Source organism: Mesoplodon bidens (assembly GCF_964165515.1).
Source record: "Mesoplodon bidens genome assembly, chromosome: 9".
Taxonomy (NCBI): Eukaryota; Metazoa; Chordata; class Mammalia; order Artiodactyla; family Ziphiidae; genus Mesoplodon; species Mesoplodon bidens.
The window spans coordinates 92,281,897-92,309,039 of NC_138166.1; the positions used below are offsets into that span (position 1 = coordinate 92,281,897).

General features: G+C 42.3%; 1 protein-coding gene across 3 annotated transcripts in view; it reads right to left on the bottom strand.

The window, feature by feature from the left end:
* KIAA1549 overlaps positions 1-27,143 on the bottom strand; it is a gene marked incomplete at its 5' end in the record, with an annotated part of 152,013 nt that overhangs the window by 80,946 nt on the left and 43,924 nt on the right. For 2 of the 3 annotated variants that reach the window (XM_081244458.1, XM_081244457.1), the window contains 5 exons: positions 780-987; positions 3,042-3,172; positions 5,031-5,208; positions 6,285-6,373; positions 7,477-10,143. In XM_081244458.1, the coding sequence (XP_081100584.1) occupies positions 780-987; positions 3,042-3,172; positions 5,031-5,208; positions 6,285-6,373; positions 7,477-10,143 (3,273 nt within the window). The remainder of the gene's footprint in view (positions 1-779; positions 988-3,041; positions 3,173-5,030; positions 5,209-6,284; positions 6,374-7,476; positions 10,144-27,143) is intronic. The other variant, XM_081244459.1, reaches the window with a different exon arrangement.

Genomic DNA, 27,143 nt, shown 5'->3' on the forward strand with positions numbered 1-27,143 from the left:
TGAGGTGGAATCTACTGTATTTTAAACATTTTGAAGTAAACGTTTCCTCTACCTCCACTCCATTTGTACTGTGAATTAAATCTCTTGCACCAGGAAAGAAGGTTTTTTTTTTTTTTTTTTCTTTTTGCGGTATGCGGGCCTCTCACTGTTGTGGCCTCTCCCGTTGCGGAGCACAGGCTCCGGACGCGCAGGCCCAGCGGCCACGGCTCACGGGCCCAGCCGCTCCGCGGCATATGGGATCCTCCCAGACCGGGGCACGAACCCGTATCCCCTGCATCGGCAGGCGGACTCTCAACCACTGCGCCACCAGGGAGGCCCGGAAAGAAGGTTTTGTTTGTTTTCATTTCTGTTTCTTTTTGCTTTTTAAGTGTACACACAGTGAGCCCCACTCCTTCTGGTGTACAGTTTCATGCGTTTTGACAAATGCATGGACGTGTGGAACCACCACCACAATAAAAATACAAGACATTCTCATCACCGCCCCCCCCCGCCGAAAATTGCTTTCCTCGCATCCTTCACCCCTGGAAACCACAAATCTGTTCTCAGTCTCTCTGGTTTCACCTTTTCCAGAACCGGTATAATCTTTGATAGTGCCCTTGGCTCTCTAAAGAGAATAATAAAGCAAGCCCAGTGGAAGAGGAGGGTTCTGGAAGCCCACCCTGGCATGATCTGAGAAGCTCCAATTTATATTCCAGATTTCTGTTAGCTATTTTATTTGAAAAGAAGAGGTCCACCAACACAAGCACTTGCAGCCACGTCCCCGGGAGAGCAGCACTCACGTTCGGCAATCTGCAGCACTGGGTACCCCAGGTAGAAACTGAACTCCACCACGCTCAAGTTCCTCAGCATTTCACTCACTTCAGACCCGTTCAGAAACCCCTGCGAGCCTCTGACAGCAAAGACGATGTTCACTGGGCCCCGGCGAGGAGCAGGCCTTGAAGACCCCACGGTGATGTTCAAGATCTGAAAGGAAGAGATCAGGACAGGCTTCTCAACTAAATTAAAATGTCTAGCCAAAAGCCTGACTATGATTTTGCTCTCACAATTTCCCTCACCAAGTTTTTTTTAAAGGAGCATTTTTAAAGAAAGAGTAATTGGCTTCACAACCTGGTTCCCTTTTGTGATACTCTTAAACCCTTAGCTTATTGAAAATGTTTTTTACATTAAGTGGGGAACTGAGCACATGTATTTAGTCCCTCCCCTTTTCCTTCCCACCCCAAATCCCACTGAAATAACAACAAGATGAACAAAGGGGAATAAATCCACAACAGCACTGAGAACGGAAGAAAACCAGAGATTCTGTCAAATTACTGGAAGATGGAGAGAGGGTGGGATCATGTTGATACAAACCAGAACGGAGGGAACCAAGACCCCAAACACACACAGGCACAGACCACAGGAGACTGAGAGTGGTCTCCCTCAGGGGCCCCAGGAGGCCTCCAGGGCAGAGATCTGCAGGAGCTGAGACCGCGATCCGGGTCACTAACGAAACACTGGGTGCCAACAGCTGAGTCGGTTGCCTCGCTCCCTTCCAACCTCACACCCAGGCCAACTCAGAAGTGCTATAGCAGCCCCACCTTCACCCCAGGAGCCCGAAGAACCGCTGCTGGAAGAAGATGAGCTCCCTGACCGAGAGGCCTGAAGACCCACTGTGGCATGGCCTCCTAGGCAGGAAGGTGGGTGGAGGTAACCGCAGGGCACACAAGAGACAAAGAAAGAAAGAGAGTGAAAGAAAGAGCAGCTCTGCCATGAGAAACACACTAACTCCATCCCCAGGGTACAGCCTCCTCATCTCACACGGCGGGCAGGGGTGCCCACGCTGCCTGTCCATGACCACACATTGCCCGGTACCCAGGGCTCCAATGAATCCTCCCATCAGGAGACAAGGCTTAGGTAGACACAGACTCTACAGCTGAAGTGGAAAGATGAACAAGGTGCCAAAACTAACCACCTGCTTCCTCATTCCTAGAGACAGCCACCAATGGTCTACAGGTGATTACAGAAACCTAACAGCACCAAGGTCAAGGACCAAGATCAACACAGAACAGTGGCCAAGAATGCAGAGAAAACAGAGACAACTTAGTACATGGAAGACAACATATTAAAAATACTCATTAATGTCTCCAGAAACTTTCAAGGAAATATTGTATCATCATTCAAGATAAGCCTGCATCGTAACAGGAAAGGCTGCAATGAAAAAAGAGCAAATAAAAGTGAAAAAACAATGATGGCTAAAAGAAAATTCAGTAGAGGGACTGGATAACATAATGAACACATCTGAAGACTAAATTAATAACTTAGAGGACAAGGTTTAGAAATCTGTAAAAATAGGGAATTTAAAAAAGAAATGGAAAAAATAAGAAATATGGAGGGTGAATCCAGGATCACCAAAATCTACTTAAAATGAATTTGAGAGAGAACAAAGAATATGGAGGGATAAATATCAAAGAAACGTAAAAATATCAGCAGTTTCCACATAATACATACAAAACCTATCTTTTGATTAGTAGCTATATTCTGTTTTTAGAGTGAAGAACTGCATTTCATGGTATTCCATGAAACTAAATTCCATAATATGAAACACTAGTGTATTTAGGCATTTCCCTCATTGGATATTTAAGTTGATACTTAAAGTTGATATTTAAGTTCTTTTCTGGAACATTCTTGCATTTCCTACATAGGCTCATCTCTCTTCAGCTCACCATATCTGAACTCCCTGGTTATTGGGCTCCTCTACAATGTTCAAATATACTTAACCTATTCATGCTCTGTGGACTCGATGCCATGGAAAGAGATGATTTCTAATCCATGTGAACTAAATCTCCTCTGCTGGAGGGAATTAGTAAGAGTTAAGTGTGTCTTAAACAACACATTATGAAACTAGCTCCTCTTGGAAAGAGATGATTTCTAATCCATGTGAACTAAATCTCCTCTGCTGGAGGGAATTAGTAAGAGTTAAGTGTGTCTTAAACAACACATTATGAAACTAGCTCCTCTTTAAAAGATAAAGCATCTTGTTCTGCATTCAATGCTATTCTTACCTGCACCGTGAGGTTATACGTCCCCTGGTGGTGTTTTCTCACTTCAGAGAGAGCTATCATCAGGCCTTTCTCAATGCGCTGGGTGAAGTTGCAGAAGCCCGTATCCACACTCTGAGGCACAAACTGCAGTACTGAAAAGAAGGACAGTATCACAGTCCCATGAACAAGGTATTTCTTTAGTATGAAGTAACGAGGAGAGGGACAAAATAGTGTGTAAATCAATGAACTCTGATCCATAGTACAGGATTAAGTACTATGATGTGTTATTATTTTTTAATTGAGATATAGTTGATGTACATTATTATATAAGTTTCAGGTATATAACACAGTGATTCACAATTTTTAAAGGTTATACTCCATCCATAGTTATTATAAAATATTGGCTATATTCCCTGTATGGTACAATATATCCTTGAAGCTTATTTATTTTATACATAGTAGTTTGTACCTCTTAATCCCCTACCCCTATATTTCCCCTCCCCCCTTGCCTCTCTCCACTGGTAACCACTAGTTTGTTCTCTGTATCTATGAGTCTGTTTCTTTTTTGTTATATTCACTAGCTTGTTTTATTTTTTAGATTCCACATATAAGTGATATCATACAGTATTTGTCTTTGTCTGACGTATTTCACTTAGTATAATATACTCTAAGTCCACCCATGTTGCTACAAATGGCAAAATTTTCATTCTTTTTTTATGGCTGAGTAGTATCCCATTGTGTGTGTGTGTGTGTGTGTGTACACGTGTGTGTGTACATCTTCTTTATCCATTCATCTGTTGAGGGGCACTTGGGTTGTTCCCATGTCTTGCCAACTATAAATAATGCTGCTATGAACACTGGGGTGCATGTATCTTTTCAAATTAGTGGGGGTTTTTTTGGATACATACCCAAGAGTGCAACTGCTGGGTCATATGGTAGTTCTATTTTTAGTTTCTTGAGAAACCTTTATTCTGTTTTCCATAGTGGCTGCACCAATTTACATTCCTACCAACAGTGTACGAGGGTCTATGATGTGTTATTTATATGTATCATATCATGGAAATGTAGAAAGCCAACTGTACCAAATGACTACACACAAGGTGAAGGTGACTTGTATCATTTTAAAATGGAAAAATATCTAAGATAATAATTGGAGCATCAAAAGATGCAACACTGAAACATTTCAAATAGAAATAAATTCATTAGAGATGAATTCTTAAGTATTTATGGGTGAAACGACATGATACCTGGTATTGTTTTAAAACACTCTAGCTTCCTCAAAAAAAGTTTGTGTGAGATAGATGAAACAAAATTGGGAAAATGTTGATAATTTTTAAAGTTTGTACGGGCATGGGTGGGCTAAATATGTTATTCTCTCTACTTTTGTATATGTTTAAAAAAGTCCATAATAAAAAGTTAAATGAGGGGACTTCCCTGGCGGTCCAGTGATTAAGACTCCATGCTTCCACTGCAGGGGGCATGGGTTCGATCCCTGGTCGGGGAACTAAGAGGCCGCATGCTGTGCAGCATGGCCAAAAAAAAAGTTAAATGACATTGAGGAATCACTGTTAATTTTAGGGGGTGTGATAATGATATTGTGGACAGATGTATGTGTATGTATGCATGTATATGTATGTATGTGCATATGTTATGTGTATGTGTATATATGTTTAATAGTCTTATCTTTTAGAGGCATAGGCTGAAATATTTATGAATGAGACGACATGATGCCGTATCAAAATAACATGAGAGGAGGGAGTGTCGATGGGGGTGTAGATATAACAGAAGTGGATAGGAGTTGAAAAATTCTGAAGCCACACAATGAGTACCTGGGGGTGCATTAAACTATTCTGTGTACTTTTGTATATGCTGGAAATTCTCCATAATTATGAAGTTTTTTGAAATTTAAATAACAAATTTTAACATAATCCTCCCCAAATTATTTTGAAACACAAAAAATAAAGTGAAATTCTATTTACAAATCAAAATAACTATGCTCAATTTTCTTACCCGTTTGAACTTGGAACCTGGACTCTGGCATAAGGAAGGAGGGTTTCACAGCCAAGATTAAAGGAGTCTGGTCACGAACAAGTTTACTATTTATAAGTACATTTATGACTGATATCGCTGTGTAAACGAAGGGACCAGATGTTACCAGAAAAGTGAAGTCAGCAAACAGTTCATAAACCTATGAAAATAAAAAATGCAAAAGATGATAATTATTAAATTTGAGGGTACCATAATTCAAACTTAAAGGAAATCGTACTGAGTAGAAAAATCATCAAGTTAAAAAAATAAATAGTTTTAAATGAAGGGGTATTGCTTCAGAGATAATTAAAATTTTATTTTAGTTATGCCTCTTACATACCTGTCAACTTTCTCAAAAACAGCACAAAGTTACAAGAGCAAGGACAGTGAAAAAGAAGAAGAGTCAATAATACGAGCTGAATAAAGAACTAAGGAGAATTCAAGGTGTTTTACTGTACTTCCCCCCATAAGAAGGAGCACTTACTCTACTAAGTAGAGCTGTCCAAAAGAAACATGTGAGCCACATATGCAATTTTTAAATTTCTAGTGGCCACATTAAGAAAAAATAAAAAGAAACAGGTGAAATTAATTTAAAAAACATTTTACTTAACCCAATAGATCTGACATGTCATTTCAATTGTAGGCAATGCAAAAAATTATTGAGCTATTTTACATTCCTTTTTGCACTAAGTCTTTGAAATCTGGTGTGTATTTTGCACTCACAGCACATCTCACTTGGAACAAGCCCCACTGCACATGCTCAACAGCCACACGTGGCTCGTGGCTCTGTTCGGGATGGTGCAGGCCTAGAGCGGGGCTTTCCGAGCTTATCAGGAGAGAGAAGGCACCGGCAGACGTCCAGCAAAAAACATCTAGAAATCTATCTCTATCTCACTCGACGTACAGAAACATACATATGCACTCACTCTAAACTCTAATCCCAGCCCTTCCATGTAAATTAAGGGAAGCGAGATCATTAGGTCACCACCCCAAACTCTGGTCTTAGAGCCCTTTGTTCCAGCTCTGCCAGTACATCCCCGTGATGGACTAAACCTGGCCTCATCTGGGGTCAGAAGGGGCTTCCCTGGAGAAGCAATGTTTGAGCAGAGATCCAAAGGATGAGTACGTGTCCACCAGAAGAAGGGAGGGGAGAGAGGAAAGCAAATGTCCCACTCCCGTTATGATGTGCATTCGACTCGGACTCCCCCACCAGACTTCCGTGCCGCAGGCACCCACCTTGAGCTCCACCACACGGTTGAAGTGGCTCTTCAACACCTCTTTGATGGACATAATGATGTACTCCTGCACAGCTCTGCGCGCCAGCACTGCAAATCAGTTCAGTGTCATTATGAACAGGCAGAGGATCCACGGCCCTCCCTAGCCTCAGCACGGAGAAGAAAGACTGCAGCGCATTCTCCTCCCTCCTCCCTTCCACCTTCCCTGTCCGTCCGTTGCATTTCTGCTCCACCTCTCCTGCCACCTTCTCCTCCTTCTTCCTTTCCGTCCCCCATCCCCATCGACACCAATACACAGAGCCAGGTTACTGATGAACCACATGCTGTACTTAAGTACGTATTAACAGGGCACCGACTTTATGCGCAACTTGGCACTTCTCAGGAGGAATGAGTGGGAGAGTCTGATCAAGGGGCCACAGTCACCAGACTTGTTCAGACATGACATCAAAGGTATTCCAGTTTCATGTGACTAAAGCAGCCGGCAGCTGCAAGGGAAGCTGCTGCCTGTCAGCTGGTGACTCGGACTGCAGGCTGGGGAGAGAAGGTCGAAGTCTGTGACCCAATTCAGAGGATACTGAGCCACTTCATGTCCCTCTGCTCCAAGTGACATTTACAGGACTATATAAGAACAAAGTGCCCCCTCTTTTCCAGGAAAAGTCAGAACAGCAAATTAGTAAGAAATTGCAACGGTGGCCCTTACACATTTGCCCAACTAACTGCTTGAACGAAACATGAAGGCGTTTTGCTTTAACCGTGTCATCGACGCATCCAATGGGTCATGAGCTCCAAAGACAAACATCCTAGCAAACATTTCTAAGGCTCATTTAAATCTCTCCTTTGTTTTCATTGCTACTAATTTCTAATATTTTGTGGGCGCGTCTTATATGCTGGGCACTGGGTTAAATATTTTATATGCATTAATGCATTTAAATCTTTATAATAACCCAAAGAAGTAGGTGCCACCATCATCCCTGCTTAATAGTTGAGGAAACTGAGGCTTAGAGAAGCCTAACTGTCTAACTGTCTGGAGAACTCATGGGAGCTGGCAAAGCAGTGAGGACTACAACCCAGGAGTTGTCTGGGTCCAAAGCCTACACTCTTTGCCACGATGCTATATATCACATAAGCATTTCGTATAAACACTTTTGGAAGATCACCCTAACCAAGAGAAGTGATGTGAAGCAGGGCCTTACCAGTTGTGATCAAATAGGCATCAGGAACCGTAATATCACACACATACGGCGACTTGGTGGTGACCAGCGCTGGAGTATGAACCGTCGCTTCAGGAGCGGGGGTGGTCACGGGATGAAGGGATGACGGGGGGAGAACCGTGCTGCCCTCATGGCGATTCTGACTCACAGTTGTGCTGTTCAGGGTGGTGGGAACAGAATTCTCAGGGACAGCACTGGTATCAGATGTGCTCAGTTCAGTGGAGGTGTTCCTCGGTAAATCTGTGGGTGTGAATGATGGGCCACGCGTACCATCTGGCTCTGTAGGCAGAGGCGAGAGGATCACCTCAGGAAGAAACGATGATGCTGATGGCAGGTACCCAGTGCTGACCAGCACTGTGGTGACAGGGTTGACTTCAGAGAAAGAGGGTAAGACGGACATGGGACTGTTCATAGCACTGATACCATCATCATCAGGTGTCAGGGTTGAAAAGACAGCAGATTCAGTTAAAATGGGTGTAGTAGGAACAGCAGTCCAAATGGGCTCAGAACTGGAGGGCTCCAGTGTGGTGGCTGCAGATTCACGGGACACGAGTGAAAACTCAAAATAGGAGGTAGTTGCAGTGAAAGCTGAGATAAAATGAGCTTCGGCATCTGTGGGTGACACTGTGGGTGCTTCAGAAAACTCTGGAGAACTGGAGGGAAAGCTGGAGAGTAGTGACATTTCAGAGTAACTAGGGAGAAAAGTGAAGGTGCTTAAAGGAAGGTCTGAGCTTGGCCAGAGCTGAGAAAATTCAAGGTTTGTGGAATTGGGAACAGAAAGCTGAGGTGACCGAGAATTGATAGAGTTGGTCAACGAAAGTGTCTCAACCAAGGTAGAAAATGCCTGAGAAATGAAGGTGGACAGATCACTTGAGCTCGGAGACGGAGAAGCAAGCACTTCTGAAGATGGAGAGACCCAGCTGCTGAATTCCAGCGGTGGAGTGGAGAAAAAGCTGGATGTAAAATCCCAAATACTTGCACTTTCACGTTGGGAAAAACTGGCAGGTTCTCGGTCAGGAAAAAGCGAAGGCTGTGCCGACAGGTCCAAACTGTAAGACCTAAGAAGACCTGGGCCTCTGACAGCAAGCGATGGGGTGTTTTTGTTTGCTGTGATGGGGAAAGAAGAGTCAAGGAGACCACCTGGGGTGACCGAGGAAAGCACGGCTGTCACACTGGATGGCATTACTTGAGTTTTGGCGACAGAGGAAGAGGCAAAAGCAGCAGCGTCAGGTGACACGGGCACAGAGAGGTGGCCCTGGGGAGGGTACATCTGTGCGGTCATCACACTACTCCTTTCCCCCTCAGCTGAAATACCGACGCTCGTTGCTGAGATTTCCACAGATGGAGAAGAGAGGGGAACCATCGGTCTTGAGGGGAAAAGTGTATGAAATTCTTGCGGGCCTTCGTCAAATTCAGAGAAGTCCACCGTGACGCTGCTCAGTGGAGAGATGCTGCTCACTTCTGAGAGGGTCAGGGACAGGGTCTCAGCACCATCCCCTGACCCCACGTCCTTCTCCGTGAGGCTCGCTGACAGCACGTGCCGAGGCGACACCGCAGTGCAGGACACGCACCACGTGTACGGTCTGAACGAAGACACTGGGCTCCAGACGTGAGTGTCACCCGCACGACTTGGGACCACTGAATGGCCAGGCAGTTCTGATGCCTCAATGGAGCTGGCAGGAAGACAGGGGTTATATGAAACACCGGCTGACTGAGTAGAGAACAATCCAGACACAAGAGGAGTTGAAAACAAAGCCAAACGTGCACTGCTGCTGCCTAAGGCAAGGGCCGTCTGGGACACAGCCGCAGAGCGGTGTGTGCCTGGAGAGACGGTTTCATCCAGACTTCGACCCAAAGCAGTAGTCACATCAGAGTATCTGTCTGTACCTGCAGCCAGAGCATCCTCTGGAGGAGGCGAGACCTGCCCTGATGGGGGAGGAGGCTGCCGAGTGACACCATCACGTGGTGGTCGAGGCTCAGAATACTGCGAGCTGAGAAGGAGGGTTTCTGTGCCCTCTGCTTGTGAAGCCACGATCTCCGGCAAAGTCCTACTTGAAACGTGCCTGTACGTGTCAGTAGGATAAAACACCAAGTTCCTACTAGGAGTTGGAATTATGCCCTTGGAGGTGGGAAAAGCTGACCGAAAAGCACTGAAATGATTGGGGGATTCAGCAGACATTGTTGGTTGTTGCACTGTGTTTTGCCAGGCTGATGTCACTTCTTCATCTTGTAAAGAAATGATGGGTAACGATGGAGTCGGCACGGAGTCTGACGTTTCTTTGTGCAGCCCTGGCAGACCGAGTGTGACGAATCGTATGGGAGAAACCACGCGGGAAGTGGTCCAGGAAGTCTCTGGCAAAAAGTTATCCATTTCATCATCATCTATGACCTCGTTGCTCGTCACTGACACATAATTTGCCACAAAGATGCTGTGATCTGCTGTACTTTGGGTCCATTTTCCTTGGTTAAAAAAGTTTGTATCAAAAGTACTGGCAGATGGAGATGATCTCACGTGGAGAGAACTGCTTTGCTGGGACCCTGGAGCGGTTTCTGTTAAGGCCACGTGTGCAGTGCCGTGCACGGTGCTTTCCCTTGGCATGAACTCCAAGGAGGATAAAGAAAGGTTGTGCTGTTCCAGAGGGAGCTCATCTACAAAGAAAACAACAGCTGAGTTTAGCTGCAAGGCAATGAAAGTCATACTGCTAACATTTTGTTTCAGATATAAAAATATCCTCAATCAACAGATATCCACTCACTGTGAACAGCCACGATTCACGGTTAGAAGTTAAACAACCAACTGGAAGTCAGAAATTGTCACAGTTACTGTCAGCGTAATACCCGCGAATAGTTGTAAATTTGAGCACCACTTTTACTTAAGCGCGCGCGTGTGTGTGTGTGTGTGTGCGCGTGTACACACTGACACGTTTCTCTTACTTTCTAGCAACACCACAGAACACTATAAATGGAAGAGGCCTTACGGGCCTGTCTTGCCTGTTCTCTCTCATTTATCACATGAGAAAGAGAGGCTCAGAGAAGGTAACTAAATCAATTACATGATCACCCGGACAGAGGTGGAGCTGGAATCTGTGCATAAGCCTGCCTTGACTCCCAAGCCCACGTCCTTTTTCTTCCATAGAGTTGGCTCTTACGAGAAATGATCGTGACCACTCTGACACCATCACTCACTACCCAGGGAAGAGGGTTCAGCAGTTTCCTAGTTATAGGACCTTCCACATCCAGACCTCAGACTACCTCCAGGCTCTCCTCTCATCATTCCCTGCTCCACTCTCACGCCTTCCCAACTATGCTCTGGCCTACCCAGATTCTCTGTGGCTTGGTGTTTTGCACATTCTTCTCTCTCTGCCTGGGATGCCCTTCCCAGGCTCTCCACCTGGATTACTCCTACCGGCCCTGCAGATGCAGCACATATACTACCTCCCTCCTCAATACTCCAAAGCTGGGTTAGTGCCTCTCCCTAGGTTCTACCTGTCCCATCCCTGATCGTGCCCCACTGAAATGAACTGTCTGCTCATTATACTCTGAGATTCTTGAGGACAGAAACTGTTGATCTGTTTCCCCAGTGCCTAGGCACAGTGAGTGACATATACTAAGAGCTCGATAAACATCTGTTAAGTGAATGAATACATCAATGAATGAATGAATGGTGTCTGAGGACCAAGTTCTGATACGTGCCAAAAGCATCCCATCATCCTCTCAAACTTTCATATTCTTCATCCTTGTGACAGCTGTCACTATCATTTAAGTGGCTTAGGTATCTCCATCTGTAATTCAGATACACTGTATAGAGAGGCAGGAAATGTGATGGCCCAGACCCCTGATGAAGGCCCAGGGCACAGGTCCTAGAGGAACACTGAAACAGAGAGCTTAGAGGGATACCGCACCAGACAGCCTGGTGCTCAAGCATGACTGCAAAGTTAAAAATTACAAAACACCTAAGAAATAAGGTATTATGAAAAAGAATCAAGAGAAACCTCCCCCAAAAGTAAAAAAGAAGAAACCCACACAAACAGTATCAGATCTGTAAGGACTTCAGATATTGGAATTATAGGATACATTTTTGAAAGTGTGTTTAATTCATTTAAAATAATAAAGAAGGGACTGAAAACATGAGTAAGGAGCAAGAGGCTATGAAAAATGGTCAGAAAGATTTGAAAAACCAAAAGAATATTTAGAAATGAACAACATAATAATTAAAATTTTTAAACTCAATATACAATATGTAATAAAAAATAAATAGCAATTTAGACACAGCTGAAGAGAGATTTAGTGGACTGGGGGACAGACCTGGAAATTACTCAGAATGTAGCACAGAGAAACAAAAAGAGGAGAAATGTAAAAAAGAGAAGAGATATGAACACAGAATGAGTCCAACACATATATGATCAAAGTTTTTTTTTTTTTTTTTTTTTTTTTTTTTGTGGTACGCGGGCCTCTCACTGCTGTGGCCTCTCCCCCTGCAGATCACAGGCTCCGGAAGCGCAGGCCCAGCGGCCATGGCTCACGGGCCCAGCCGCTCCGTGGCATGCGGGATCCTCCCAGACCGGGGCACGAACCCGCGTCCCCCGCACCGGCAGGCGGACTCTCAACCACTGCGCCACCAGGGAAGCCCTATGATCAAAGTTTTAAAAAACAGTAATGGAGGGAATTGAGCAGAGACAATATTCAAAGAGACAGCGCTAAGAACTGTCCAAAACAGTAGGAGACATGAATCCTTGAATTCAGGAAGACAAAGAATCCCAAATCAGGTGAATTTTTCTTAAAAAACCCATACCTACACACATGATGATACCACAGAACACCAAAGACAAAGAGAAATTGTACAGGCAGTCAGAGAAAAGGAATGGCAATTACACCATGAGATAACTACTTCACAGAACTAGGGGCCAACTGACAATGAAATAACATCTTCAAAGTGCTGAGAGAAGACACTGACACCTAGATTTGAATAAACAGCAATACTCTCCATTTGTTAAAATAAGGACATTTTCAGATTTTAAAAAAGTGGTTATACCAACAGAAGAAGTCTTTCTAAACAAGGATACATTTACACTTCAAAAGAAAAGGTAATTATCTCAGAGGGAAGATCCGAGACCAAACAGAGAATAAACAAATGACAAAAATATGGTTAAATCTAAACAAACATTGATGGTATAAATGAACAATTATACTACGTAATTTGTAAGGTTACAAAAGACATAATATAGAGTTAAAATAGCTTGTTACATTGCACAGAAGCTGAAACGGGGGCGTCCAGAGGAATTTGTGACTCATTAGCAGAGATGAAAATCAAGAGTTAAGACAAAATTCTATGAACAGATTTTGTGTGTATACACCAAAATCTGTTAAGTGATATTTAGTCATATATTTATATAGATGAAATATTTCTAGCTGGTTCCATTAGCATCTGAAAGTTAAAAACTTGAAGCAGATAGAAGCTGCTTATTTTTTATTGGCGTATAGTTGATTTACAATGTTGTGTTAGTTTCAGGTGTACAGCAAAGTGAATCATATATATATATATATATATATATATATATATATATATATATATATATATATATCTCCTCTCTTTTTTGGATTCTTTTCCCATATAGGTCTTTACAGAGTATTGAGTAGAGTTCCCTGTGCTATACAGTAGGTCCTTATTACCTATTTTATACATAGTACTGTACATGTGTCAATCCCAATCTCCCAATTTATCCCTCTCCCCCCTGGTAACCAGAAGTTTGTTTTTTACATGTGTAACTCTATTTCTGTTCCGTAGATAAGTTCATTTGTATGCTTTTTTTAGATTCCACATATAAGTGATATCATATGATATTTGTCCTTCTCTGTCTGACTTACTTCACTCAGTATGACAATCTCTAGGTCCATCCATGTTGATGCAAATGGCATTATTTTATTCTCTTTTATGGCTGAGTAATATTCCATTGCATATATGTAACACATCTTCTTTATCCATTCCTCTGTTGACAAGACATTTAGGTTGCTTCCATGTCCTGGCTATTGTAAATAGTGCTGCAGTGAACACTGGGGTGCATGTATCTTTTCAAATTATGGTTTTCTCTGGATATATGCCCAGGAGTGAGATTGCTGGATCATATGGTACCCTATTTTTTTTTAAGGAACCTCCATACTGTTCTCCATAGTGGCTGTACCAATTTACATCCCCACCAACAGTGTAGGAGGGTTCCCTTTTCTCCACATCCTCTTCAGCATTTATTGTTTGTAAATTTTTTTGATGATGGCCATTCCAACTGGTGTGAGGTAATAATACCTCATTGTAGTTTTGATTTGCATTTCTCTAATAATTAGTGATGTTGAGCATCTTTTCATGTGCTTTTGAGCTGCCAGTATGTCTTCTTTGGAGAAACATCTATTTAGATCTTCTGCCCATTTTTTTGATTGGGTTGTTTTTTTGATATGGAGCTGCATGAGCGGTTTGTATATTTTGGAGATTAATCCCTTGTTGGTTGCTTCATTTGCAAATGTTTTCTCCCATTTGAGGGTTGTTTTTTCATTTTGTTTATGGTTTTCTTTGCTGTGCAAAAGCTTTTAAGTTTCATTAGGTCCCATTTGTTTATTTTTGTGTTTATTTCATTATCCTAGGAGGTGGATCTAAAAAGATCTTGCTGCGATTTATGTCAGAGTGTTCTGCCTATGTTTTCCCCTAAGAGTTTTATAGTATCTGGCCTTTCATTTAGGTCTTTAATCCATCTTGAGTTTATTTTTGAGTATGGTTTTAGGGAATGTTCTAATTTCATTCATTTACATGTAGCTGTCCAGTTTTCCCAGCACCACTTATTGAAGAGGCTGTCTTTTCTCCATTGTATATTCTTGCCTCCTTTGTCACAGATTAGGTGACCATAGGTGTGTGGGTTTATCCTTGGGCTTTCTATCCTGTTCCATTGATTTATATTTCTGTTTTTGTGCCAGTACCATACTGTCTTGATTAATGTAGCTTTGTAGTATAGTCTAAAGTCGGGGAGCCTGATTCCTCCAGCTCCATTTTTCTTCCTCAAGACTGCTTTGGCTATGCAGGGTGTTTTGTATCTCCATACAAATTTTAAGATTTGTTTGTTCTAGTTCTGTGAAAAATGCCATTGGTAATTTGATAGGGATTGCATTGAATCTGTAGACTGCTTTGGGTAGGACAGTCATTTTTACAATATTGATTCTTCCAGTCCAAGAACATGGTATATCTCTGCATCTTTTTGTGTCATCTTGTTTCTTTCATCAGTATCTTGTACTTTTCTGAGTACAGGTCTTTTGCCTCCTTAGGTAGGTTCATTCCTAGGTATTTTACTCTTTTTGATGTGATGGTAAATGGGACTGTGTCCTTGATTTCTCTTTCTGATCTTTCATTGTTAGTGTATAGGGATGCAAGAGATTTCTGTGCATTAATTTTGTATCCTGCAACTTTACCAAATTCATTGATGAGCTTTAGTAGTTTTCTGGTAGCATCTTTAGCATTTTCTATGTATAGTATCACGTCATCTGCCAACAGTGACAGTTTTACTTCTTTTTCAATTTGGATTCCTTTTATTTCTTCTTCTTCTCTGATTGCCGTGGCTACGACTTCCAAAATTATGTTGAATAATAGTGACAAGCGGGGACATCCCTGTCTTGTTCCTGATCTTAGAGGAAATGCTTTCAGTTTTTCACCACTGAAAATGATGTTTGCTGTGGGTTTGTCATATATGGCCTTTATTATGTTGAGGTAGGTTCCCTCTATGCCCGCTTTCTGGAGAGTTTTTTTATCATAAATGGGTGTTGAATTTTGTCAAACATTTTCCGCATCTATTGAGATGATCATATTCCTTTTATTCTTCAATTTGTTGATGTGGTGTATCACACTGATTGATTTGCAGATATTGAAAAATCCTTGCATCCCTGGGATAAATCCCACTTGATCATAGTGTATGATCTTTTCAATGTGTTGTTGGATTCAGTTTGCTAGTATTTTGTTGAGGATTTTTGCATCTATGTTCATCAGTGATATTGGCCTGTAGTTTTCTTTTTCTGTGACATTTTTATCTGGTTTTGGTATCAGGGTGATGTTGGCCTCAGAAAATGAGCTTGGGAGTGTTCCTTCCTCTGCAATTTTTTGGAAGAGTTTCAGAAGGGTAGATGTTAGAAGCTGCTTACTTTAAAGGGTCACACTCCTTCATATGGAATATGACTTAAAAATGAATAGACAATAAAAGAAGAAAACCATTTCTCAGAGATTTTAGGTTATTTCATAGCAATATTATTAGGCATTTGTTGTCTTCCATACAACCTGGCTCTAGGATTTCTTGTCTATGTGCTTTTACTATTTACCTGACACATTCCAAGCATGGGTAAAAGTAAAAATGATACTTATTACAACAACAGTAAAGTAGCAGCTGTTCTTCTCTACAGGAAAGGTTAAAAAGTTATAAATTTGAGAATAAAATGACAATATGTACAACTATGTAGCATAAAGATTTTAAAGTTTTCCTAAGAATAAATTATTTTATGTGTGTGTTTTAAAACTCTGCTATGATACGATTTATTTTGAAATACAAGACCTGAACAGAGAGCAAGATCCCTTTTAAAATGAATCAGAAACATATTCGTAAGTGCACTGGAAAACTGCAAGAGATAAAATAGCAAAGAAAGGAGCGTTTAATGGCTAATTTAAGAGCCCAAGTATCCGATGCAAATTAGAATTCAATCAATTCTGCCTACAAAGGACAAGGAACAGGAAAGGCAAAGTGATCAAAAGAATGAAAAATTCTCCTAGCTAGTAAAACTGAGAAACAAAATCTTCTATTAAGAACTGTGAGGTGAGCCGAGCTGTGAAGGTTTTTTTCCCCCTCCCTTTGGCCAAGCCCCAGGAGACAGAAATCAACTCTAAAGAGACAGCTGCTGAAATGCCATGGGAATCACTTCTGTAGTTAATTCAGGAAGAGGTTAGAAAACCCAGGTGAGTCTCTCCCGGCAGAAAAGGCTTTGGAGACTCTAATTTCAAGCTCTGCAGATCCATTTTCAAGCTCTCAAGCATTAGGTCAGACAAGAGTGAAAGGTTCTCTCTGTGACGACAGAGAGAAAGGAATGGGGATGATACACGCGTGATGGGGTATCTCGTTAAGATGTAGGCACTGTCCAGCAGGGCTGGGGTTGGGGGTGCCTCCGCTGAGCTTCTGCATGGTTCCCGGGGGGGCCAGGCCTAACCACACTCTGAGTAGCAAGCACTAAGCCAGTATATACGGTACAACACGTACGTATCCAGTGCCGACCTTGTACCTCCTCCTTTGCTAGGTCCCTGCCATGCTATATGTAACAGAGCAGGAACTGCCCTGGTGCCATGCAGATTCACGGTGATTAAAAATTCATGAGACAAAACCGCAGACAGCACAACACCAAGGGTGAACCCCCAAAGTGACCTACAAACTGTGGGTGACAATGCTGTGTCAGCACAGGTTCATTCGTTCTAACAAATGTACTGCTCTAGTGGGGATGTTAACAATAGGTGAGGCTAAGCATGGGTGGTGGCAGGGAGTATGTGCGAAATCGCTGTACCTTCCTCTCACTTTTGCTGTGAACCTAAAACTGCTCTTTAAAAAAAAATGAAATCTTCAACAAACAAACAAACAAACAACTTTTTTAAAAAACTCATGAGGATCGAGATGTCTGTCTCTAGGAATTTTTTGGTCTCACTCCCAATGCAGAATTCGGTGTTTTACTGATATTTACCCTTTTTGAAAGTCCTATTTTTCCATCTGGAAATCTTCCCTAAATATAGTAGTCGATCATGGAATCATGAACTTTTCAAGCTGAATGGATCCTTTAAGACCTCGGCAATCCCCTCGCAATGCAAACAAGGCTCAGAGTGTAAGCTGACTTGCTCAAAATAGCATCAAGGCAGAGCCAGGCTAGAAAGGCAGGTTCATAAGTCCTCAGTGGTTGAATATGCTTCACACCACACCATGTTTAGTCACATCAGCCCATTTCATTAAGACTGCTAGTGAATAAATTACATTGAAAAACATGCTAAGTTATGTTATAAATGAGTTGAAAGCATATGCTAAATTCTGTGCTACCAAAACCTATGCAAGGCACGCTTTTTGAACTGTGAGGGCCCACCGTCCACATGGGACAGCTCACAGTTGCAGGCATGGGCGCTCAGAAAACAAAACATCCTCTGAGGGCTGGGCTGGAAAAGCCAAGGGACAGCAGCATCAAAAATCTCTCAAGAGGGACTTCTCTGGTGGTCCAGTGGGTAAGACACCACGCTTCCAATACAGGGGGCCCAGGTTCGATCCCTGGTCAGGGAACTAGATCCCACATGCATGCTGCAACTAAGGAGCCCAAGTGCCAAAACTAAGGAGCCAGTAAGCCACAACTAAGACCCAGAGCAACCAAATAAATAAATAAAATTAAAATATATATATAAAAAAATCGCTAAAGAGCTTTAATCCAAATAGAACCATTACTTTTGCTTCTCTGCTAAACTGTGGCGTTTTCAAAACATGATGAGTCATCTCAGCTCTGTGGATATTAAGTCTACCACAAAACAAGAGCCCACCTGAATTTCCAGGTGTTTAAAAACAAAAGTAGTCAGGGACTTCACAAGACTCCACGCTCCCAATGCAGGGGGTCTGGGTTTGATCCCTGGTTGGGGAACAAGATCTTGCATGCATGCTGCAACTAAGACTCAGCATGCTGCAACTAAGAAAGTCTGCATGCCGCAACGAAAGATCCTGCACACCACAGCGAAGATCCTGCATGAGGCAACTAAGACCCAGGGCAGCCAAAATAAGTAAATAAATACCAAAACAAACAAACAAAAGTAATCAGATAATTAAACCAATACCCAATTTGGCAAATCTTCAGCAACTTTTATCCTTCTAGTTCTCAGGTTGTCCGAAGTAGGATTTTAGTGCCATTATTAAAACCATCCTTCTTCTTTTCCTACTTTTCATTTTTATCTCCCTGGTTTAGAAAAGAGTGTCTCTCTTCTCATTCCTTCTCCAACCCCAACTGTATACTAATACCTTCTACCAGGAAGGTTACTCTCTCCTCCAACTGGTACTGTTTTTATCAAATATCAAGTAGATAGGAACTACTATTTATAAAGATATATTTATCAGGCAGCATATATAGTAATATAAAGAACACCTGAGTTCCCATCACTCAGTTTAAGAAAATCAGTATTACCCTTACTTCTGGCATCCCCCATGTACCCCTTCCCATCTCTTCCCTTCCCACTGAGGGAACCACGATTTGGAACTATGCATCTCTCATATCCTTTTCTTTATAGTCTTACCATATGTATGCATCCCTAAAGAGTATATTCTTCAGCTTTGTATGTTTTCAAACTTTATCAAGATGGAATTATACTGCATATATTCTACTGCAACTTATTTTTTTCACTCCATATTGTTTTTCACCCGTGAGTGGGTTTTTTTGGCATGAAGCTATAATTCATTCATTTTCACTTCAACATGAATTCCATCATATGAATATACCAAAATTTATCTATCTATTGTTGATGGACAGCTGGACTATTGCCAATTTTCATTATTCCAGACATTTCTTATATGACCTTTCTCACCCATCTCCTGGTACACATATGTATATATAAAGTATTATGTATGTTCATGTGTATATATGTGCATTTATGTGCGTGTTTCTGTGTTGGTATATATATGTGTGTACATGCATGTGTGTAGTGCAAGTACATACATGTATGTGTGTTTTTGTGTATATGTGTAAGCATGAGGGGTGTGGATGTATGTGTATGAGTGTGTATTAATGTGTGTGCATATATGTACGTGTGTATGCACCCATGAGAACTGCCAGGTCAGAGGATATGGTCATCTGAAGCTTTTCTAAATAATACCAAATAATCTTTCAAAGTAGTTGAACAAATTTATCCTCCCATTTGACTGCTGAAAATCCTCACCAATACTTAATACTCCTAGATGTTCACATTTTTACTAATCTGGCCTGTATGAAACCTTATGGTTGTAACTTGCATATCCCTAATTACAATAGACTGATCACCTTGTCCTATCTGCTGGCCACTCACGTTGTCTCTTCTAGTGTCTTTTCAATTCTACTGCCCATTTTGTTATGGGGTTGTCTATCTTTTTCTTTCTGATCCAAAGGCATTCTTGATAGGTTTTAGGTACTAATCCTATGTCAGTTATAGCTTCTCCCAGTTTGTGGCTTATTTGATTCTCTTTATGTGGTCTTTTGATGAACAGAAGTTCTCAGTTTTAATATGGTCAAATTTATCAATCTTTTCTATTATTGTTTGAGATTTGTGTGTGTATTAAGATGGAAAGTTTAAGTAATTCTTCCCTACACTAAAAGCCAGAATGATATTCCTCTATATTGTCTCCTAAAAGTTTTAAGGTTTTGCCTCTCTCATTTAAAGTCAAATATGCCTGGAGGTATAAGGTGCATGCATGCACGCACACACACGTGTGTGTGTGCATGCGTGTGTGCACTGCTCCTTCAGAGAGTAGGTCCTGCTACAAAAATAAGACAGCTGAATCAGGCAGCATGTTCCATGCGGGGTCGATTCATGCTCTGGTCTAAGCTCCTTATCTTGACTTGGATGGAAACAAGGGTTTGCAGGCCAGCTCGCTGTGCAGTACTTCCTGGGCAGAGGATGTGGGATCTGCATGAGGCACAGGTTGGGTGGGGTGCGTGGGGGCAGTACTGGCCACTGAAGAACAGAGAAGAGCAGGAATTTGGGAGGGAAGGGAAGGAAAGATAAAGAGCTCCAAGATGGGGTCAGAGGGAGGTGGGGGATCAGAACATGTAAGGCTTGGAAGCCACGATGCTGAAGACAATGAACAATAACATAAATGCAACAGGAAGCCATCAAACCCATTTAAAAGCATGAGAATGGCCGAGACCTTCAAGATGGCGGAAGAGTAAGACACGGAGATCACCTTCCTCCCCACAAATACATCAGAAATACATCTACATGGGGAACAACTCCTACAGAACAGCTACTGAACGCTGGCAGAAGACCTCAGAACTCCCAAAAGGCAAGAAACTCCCCCACGTACCTGGGTAGGGCAAAAGAAAAAAGGAAAAACAGAGACAAAAGAATAGGACGGGACCTGCAACTCTAGAAGGTAATATGAAGGAGGAAAAGCTTCCACACACTAGGAAGCCCCTTCACTGGCAGAGACGGCTTGGGGGGAAGCTTCGGAGCCACGGAGAAGAGCGCAGCAACAGGGGTGCAGAGAGCAAAGCAGACAGATTCCCGCACAGATGACCGGTGCCGACCTGCACTCACCAGCCCGAGAGGCTTGTCTGCTCACCCTACGGGGCGGGCGGGGTTTGGGAGCTGAGGCTCGGGCTTCCATCGGATAGCAGGGAGAGCACTGGGGATGGCGGCGTAAACACAGCCTGAAGGGGTTAGTGCGCCACAGCTAGCCGGGAAGGAGTCCGTGAAAAAGTCTGGAGCTGCCGAAGAGGCAAGAGACTTTTTCTTCCCTCTTTGTTTCCTGGTGCGCGAGGAGAGGAGATTCAGAGCGCTGCTTAAAGGAGCTCCAGAGACGGGCGTGAGCCGCAGCTATGAGCGCGGACCCCAGAGACGGGCATGAGACGCTAAGGCGGCTGCTGCCGCCACCAAGAAGCCTGTGTGCGAGCACAGGTCACTCTCCACACCTCCCCTCCCGGGAGCCTGTGCAGCCCGCCACTGCCAGGGTCCCGTGATCCAGGGACAACTTCCCCAGGAGAACACACGGCGCGCCTCAGGCTGGTGCAACGTCACGCCGGCCTCTGCCGCCGCAGGCTCGCCCCACTTCCGGACCCCTCCCTCCCCCGGGCCTGAGTGAGCCAGAGCCCCCGAATCAGAGGCTCCTTTAACCCCGTCCTGTCTGAGCGAAGAACAGACGCCCTCAGGCGACCTACAGGCAGAGGCGGGGCCAAATCCAAAGCTGAACCCCGGCAGCTGTGCGAACAAAGAAGTGAAAGGGAAATCTCTCCCAGCAGCCTCAGGAGCAGCGGATTAAATCTCCACAATCAACTTGATGTACCCTACATTTGTGGAATACCTGAATAGACAACGAATCATCCCAAAATTGAGGCAGTGGACTTTGAGAGCAACAATGTATTTTTTTCTTCCTTTTTTTCTTTTTCTGAGTGTGTATGTGTATGCTTCTTTGTGTGATTTTATCTGTATGGCTTTCCTTTTACCATTTGTCCTAGGGGTCTGTCTGTCCGTTTTTGTTTTGTTTCATTTTTTTTAGTATACTTTTTAGCACTTGTCATCATTGGAGGATTTGTTCTTTGGTTTGGTTGTTCTTTCTTTCATTACACTTTAATTTTTTTATTTTTAATAATTACTTTTTAATTGCTTTATTTTATTTTTTTGTTTCTTTTTTTCTCCCTTTTCTTCTGAGCCATGTAGCTGACAGGGTCTTGGTGCTCAAGCCGGGTGTCAGGCCTGTGCCTCTGAGGTGGGAGAGCCAAGTTCAGGACATTGGTCTACCAGAGACCTCCCAGCTCCATGTAATATCAAACGGCAAAAGCACTTACAGAGATCTCCATCTCAACTCTAAGACCCAGCTCAACTCAACGACCAGCAAGCTACAGTGCTGGACACCCTATGCCAAACAACTAGCAAGACAGGAACACAACCCCACCCATTGGCAGAGAGGCTGCCTAAAATCATAATAAGGTAACAGACACCCCAAAACACCCACCTGGACGCGGTCCTGCCCACCAGAAAGACAAGATCCAGCCTCATCCTCCACAACACAGACACCAGTCCCCTCTACCAGGAAACCTAAAAAAGCCACTGAACCAACCTTAGCCACTGGGGGCAGACACCAAAAACAACTGGAACTACGAACCTGCAGCCTGCGAAAAGGAGACCCCAAACACAGTAGTTAAGCAAAATGAGAAGACAGAGAAACACACAGCAGATGACGGAGCAAGGTAAATACCCACCAGACCAAACAAATGAAGAGGAAACAGGCAGTCTACCTGAAAAAGAATTCAGAGTAATGATACTAAAGATGATCCAAAATCTTGGAAATAGAATGGAGAAAATACAAAAAACATTTAACATGGACCTAGAAGAACTAAAGAGCAAACAAACAATGAACAACACAATAAATGAAATTTAAAATTCTCTAGAAGGAATCAATAGCAGAATAACTGAGGCAAGAACGATTAAGTGACCTCGAAGATAAAATAGTGGCAATAACTACTGCAGAGCAGAATAAAGAAAAAAGAATGAAAAGAATTGAGGACAGTCTCAGAGACCTCTGGAACAATATTAAATGCACCAACATTTGAATTATAGGGGTCCCAGAAGAAGAGAAAAAGAAAGGGACTGAGAAAATATTTGAAGAGATTAGAGTTGAAAACATCCCTAATATGGGAAAGGAAATAGTTAATCAAGTTCAGGAAGCATAGAGAGTCTCATACAGGATAAATCCAAGGAGAAACACGCCAAGATACATATTAATCAAACTATCAAAGATTAAATACAAAGAAAAAATATTAAAAGCAGCAAGGGAAAAACAACAAATAACACACAAGGGAATCCCCATAAGGTTAACAGCTGATCTTTCAGCAGAAACTCTGCAAGCCAGAAGGGACTGGCAGGACATGTTTAAAGTGATGAAAGGGAAAAACCTACAACCAAGATTACTCTACCCAGCAAGGATCTCACTCAGATTTGATGGAGAAATTAAAACCTTTACAGACAAGCGAAAGCTAAGAGAATTCAGCACCACCAACCAGCTTTGCAACAAATGCTAAAGGAATTTCTCTAGGCAGGAAACACAAGAGAAGGAAAAGACCTACAAAAACAAACCCAAAACAATTAAGGAAATGGTAATAGGAATATACATATAGATAATTACCTTAAAAGTAAATGGATTAAATGCTCCAATCAAAAGACATAGGGCTTCCCTGGTGGGGCAGTGGTTGAGAGTCCACCTGCCGATGCAGGGGACATGAGTTAGTGCCCCAGTCTGGGATGATCCCACATGCCGCGGAGCGGCTGGGCCCATGAGCCATGGCCGCTGAGCCTGCACGTCCAGAGCCTGTGCTCCGCAACGGGAGAGGCCACAACAGTGAGAGGCCCGCGTACGGCAAAAAAAAAGACATAGACTGGCTGAATGGATACAAAAACAAGACCCGTATATATACTGTCTACAAGAGACCCACTTCAGACCTAGGGACACATTCAGACTGAAAGTGAGGGGATGGAAAAAGATATTCCATACAAATGGAAATCAAAAGAAAGCTGGAATAGCAATTCTCATATCAGACAAAGCAGACTTTAAAATAAAGACCATTACAAGAGACAAAGAAGGACACTACATAATGATCAAGGGATCAGTCCAAGAATATATAACAATTGTAATTATTTATGCACCCAACATAAGAGCACCTCAATACATAAGGCAAATACTAACAGCCATAAAAGGGGAAATCGACAGTAACACAATCATAGTAGGGGACTTTAACACCCCACTTTCACCAATGATCATCCAAAATGAAAATAAAAAAGGAAACACAAGCTTTAAATGACATACTAAACAAGATGGACTTAACTGATATTTATAGGACATTCCATCCAAAAAAAACAGAATACACTTTCTTCTCAAGTGCTCATGGAACATTCTCCAGGACAGATCATATCTTGCGGGTCACAAATCAAGCTTTGGTAAATTTAAGAAAATTGAAATCATATCAAGTATCTTTTCTGACCACAACACTATGAGACTAGGTATCAATTACAGGCAAAATCTGTAAAAAATACAAACACATGGAGGCTAAACAATACACTACTTAATAACCAAGAGATCACTGAAGAAATCAAAGAAGAAATAAAAAAATACCTAGAGACAAATGACAATGAAAACACAATGACCCAAAACCTATGGGATGCAGCAAAAGCAGTTCTAAGAGGGAAGTTTATAGCAATACAATCCTACCTCTAGTATCAAGAAACATCTCAAGGGCCTCCCTGGTGGCGCAGTGGTTGAGAGTCCGCCTGCCGATGCAGGGGATACGGGTTCGTGCCCCGGTCCGGGAGGATCCCATGTGCCGCGGAGTGGCTGGGCCCGTGAGCCATGGCCGCTGAGCCTGCGCATCCGGAGCGTGTGCTCCGTAGCGGGAGAGGCCACAACAGTGAGAGGCCCGCATACCGCAAAAAAAAAAAAAAAAAAAAAGAAACATCTCAAATAAACAACCTAACCTTATACCTAAAGCAATTAGAGAAAGAAGAACAACAACAAAAAAAACAAACCCAAAGTTAGCAGAAGGAAAAACAAACAAAGATCAGAAATAAATGAAAAAGAAATGAAGGAAACAACAGCAAAGCTCAGTAAAACCAAAAGCTGGCTCTTTGAGAAGATAAACAAAATTGATAAACCATTAGCCAGACTCATCAAGAAAAAAAAGGAGAAGACTCAAATCAATAGAATTAGAAATGAAAAATGAGAAATAACAACTGACACTGCATAAATACAAAGGATCATGAGAGATTACTACAAGCAACTCTATGCCAATAAAATGGACAACCTGGAAGAAATGGACAAATTCTTAGAAAAGCACAACCTTCTGAGACTGATCCAGGAAGAAATAGAAAATATAAACAGACCAATCACAAGCACTGAAATTGAGACTGGGATTAAAAACCTTCCAACAGGGCTTCCCTGGTGGCGCAGTGGTTGGGAGTCCGCCTGCTGATGCAGGGGAGCGGGTTCGTGCCCCGGTCCGGGAAGATCCCACATGCCGCGGAGCGGCTGGGCCCGTGAGCCATGGCCGCTGAGCCTGCGTGTCCGGAGCCTGCGCTCCACAGCGGGAGAGGCCACAGCAGTGAGAGGCCCGTGTACCACCAAAAAAAAAAAAAAAAAAACCTTCCAACAAACAAAAGCCCAGGACCAGATGGCTTCACAGGCGAATTATATCAAACATTTAGAGAAGAGCTAACACCTATCCTTCTCAAACTCTTCCAAAATACAGCAGAGGGAGGAACACTCCCAAACTCATTCTGCGAGGCCACCATCACCCTGATACCAAAACAAGACAAAGATGTCACAAAGAAAGAAAACTACAGGCCAATATCACTGATGAACATAAATGAAAAAATCCTCAACAAAATACTAGGAAACAGAATCCAACAGCACATTAAAAAGATCATACACCATGATCAAGTGGGGTTTATCCCAGAAATGCAAAGATTCCTCAATATATGTAAATCAATCAATGTAATACACCATATTAACAAATTGAAGGAGAAAACTATATGATAATCTTAATAGATGCAGAAAAAGCTTTCAACAAAATTCAACATGCATTTATGATAAAAACCCTCCAGAAAGTAGGCAGAGGGAACTTACCTCAACATAATAAAGGCCATATATGACAAACCCACAGCCAACATGGTTCTCAATGGTGAAAAACTGAAACCATTTCCACTAAGATCAGGAACAAGACAAGGTTGCCCACTCTCACCACTATTATTCAACATAGTTTTGGAAGTCCTAGCCATGGCAATCAGAGAAGAAAAAGAAATAAAAGGAATACAAATCGGAAAAGAAGAAGTAAAGTTGTCACTGTTTGCAGATGACATGATACTATACATAGAGAATCCTAAAGACGCTACCGGAAACGGACTAGAGCTAATCAATGAATTTAGTAAAGTAGAAGGATACAAAATTAATGCACAGAAATCTCTTGCATTCCCATACACACAGATGATGAAAAATCTGAAAGAGAAATAAAGGAAACACTCCCATTTACCATTACAACAAAAAGAATAAAGTACCTAGGAATAAACCTACCTAAGGAGACAAAAGACCTGTATACAGAAAACTATCAGACACTGATGAAAGAAATTAAAGATGATACAAACAGATGGAGAGTTACACCATCTTCTAGGACTGGAAGAATCAACATTGTGAAAATGACTATACTACTCAAAGCAATCTACAGATTCAATGCAATCCCTATGAAATTACCAATGGCATTTTTCATAAAACTAGAACAAAAAATTTCACAATTTATATGGAAACACAAAAGACCCCGAATAGCCAAAGCAACCTTGAGAAAGAAAAACAGAGCTGGAAGAATCAGGCTCCCTGACTTCAGACTATACTACAAAGCTACAGTAATCAAAACACTAAGGTACTGGCACAAAAACAGAAATATAGATCAATGGAACAGGATAGAAAGCCCAGAGATAAAGCCATGCACATATGGTCACCTTATTTTTGATAAAGGAGGCAAGAATATACAATGGAGAAAAGACAGCCTCTTCAATAAGTGGTGCTGGGAGAACTAGACAGCTACATGTAAAAGAATGAGACTAGAATACTCCCTAACACCATACACAAAAATAAATGCAAAATGGATTAAAGACCTAAATGTAAGGCCAGACACTATAAAACTCTTAGAGGAACCCATAGGCAGAACACTCTATGACATAAATCACAGCAAGATCCTTTTTGACCCACCTCCTAGAGAAATGGAAATAAAAACAAAAATAAACAAATGGGACCTAATGAAACTTAAAAGCTTTTGCACAGCAAAGGAAACCATAAACAAGATGAAAAGACAACCCTCAGAATGGGAGAAAATATTTGCAAATGAAGCAACTGACAGAGGAT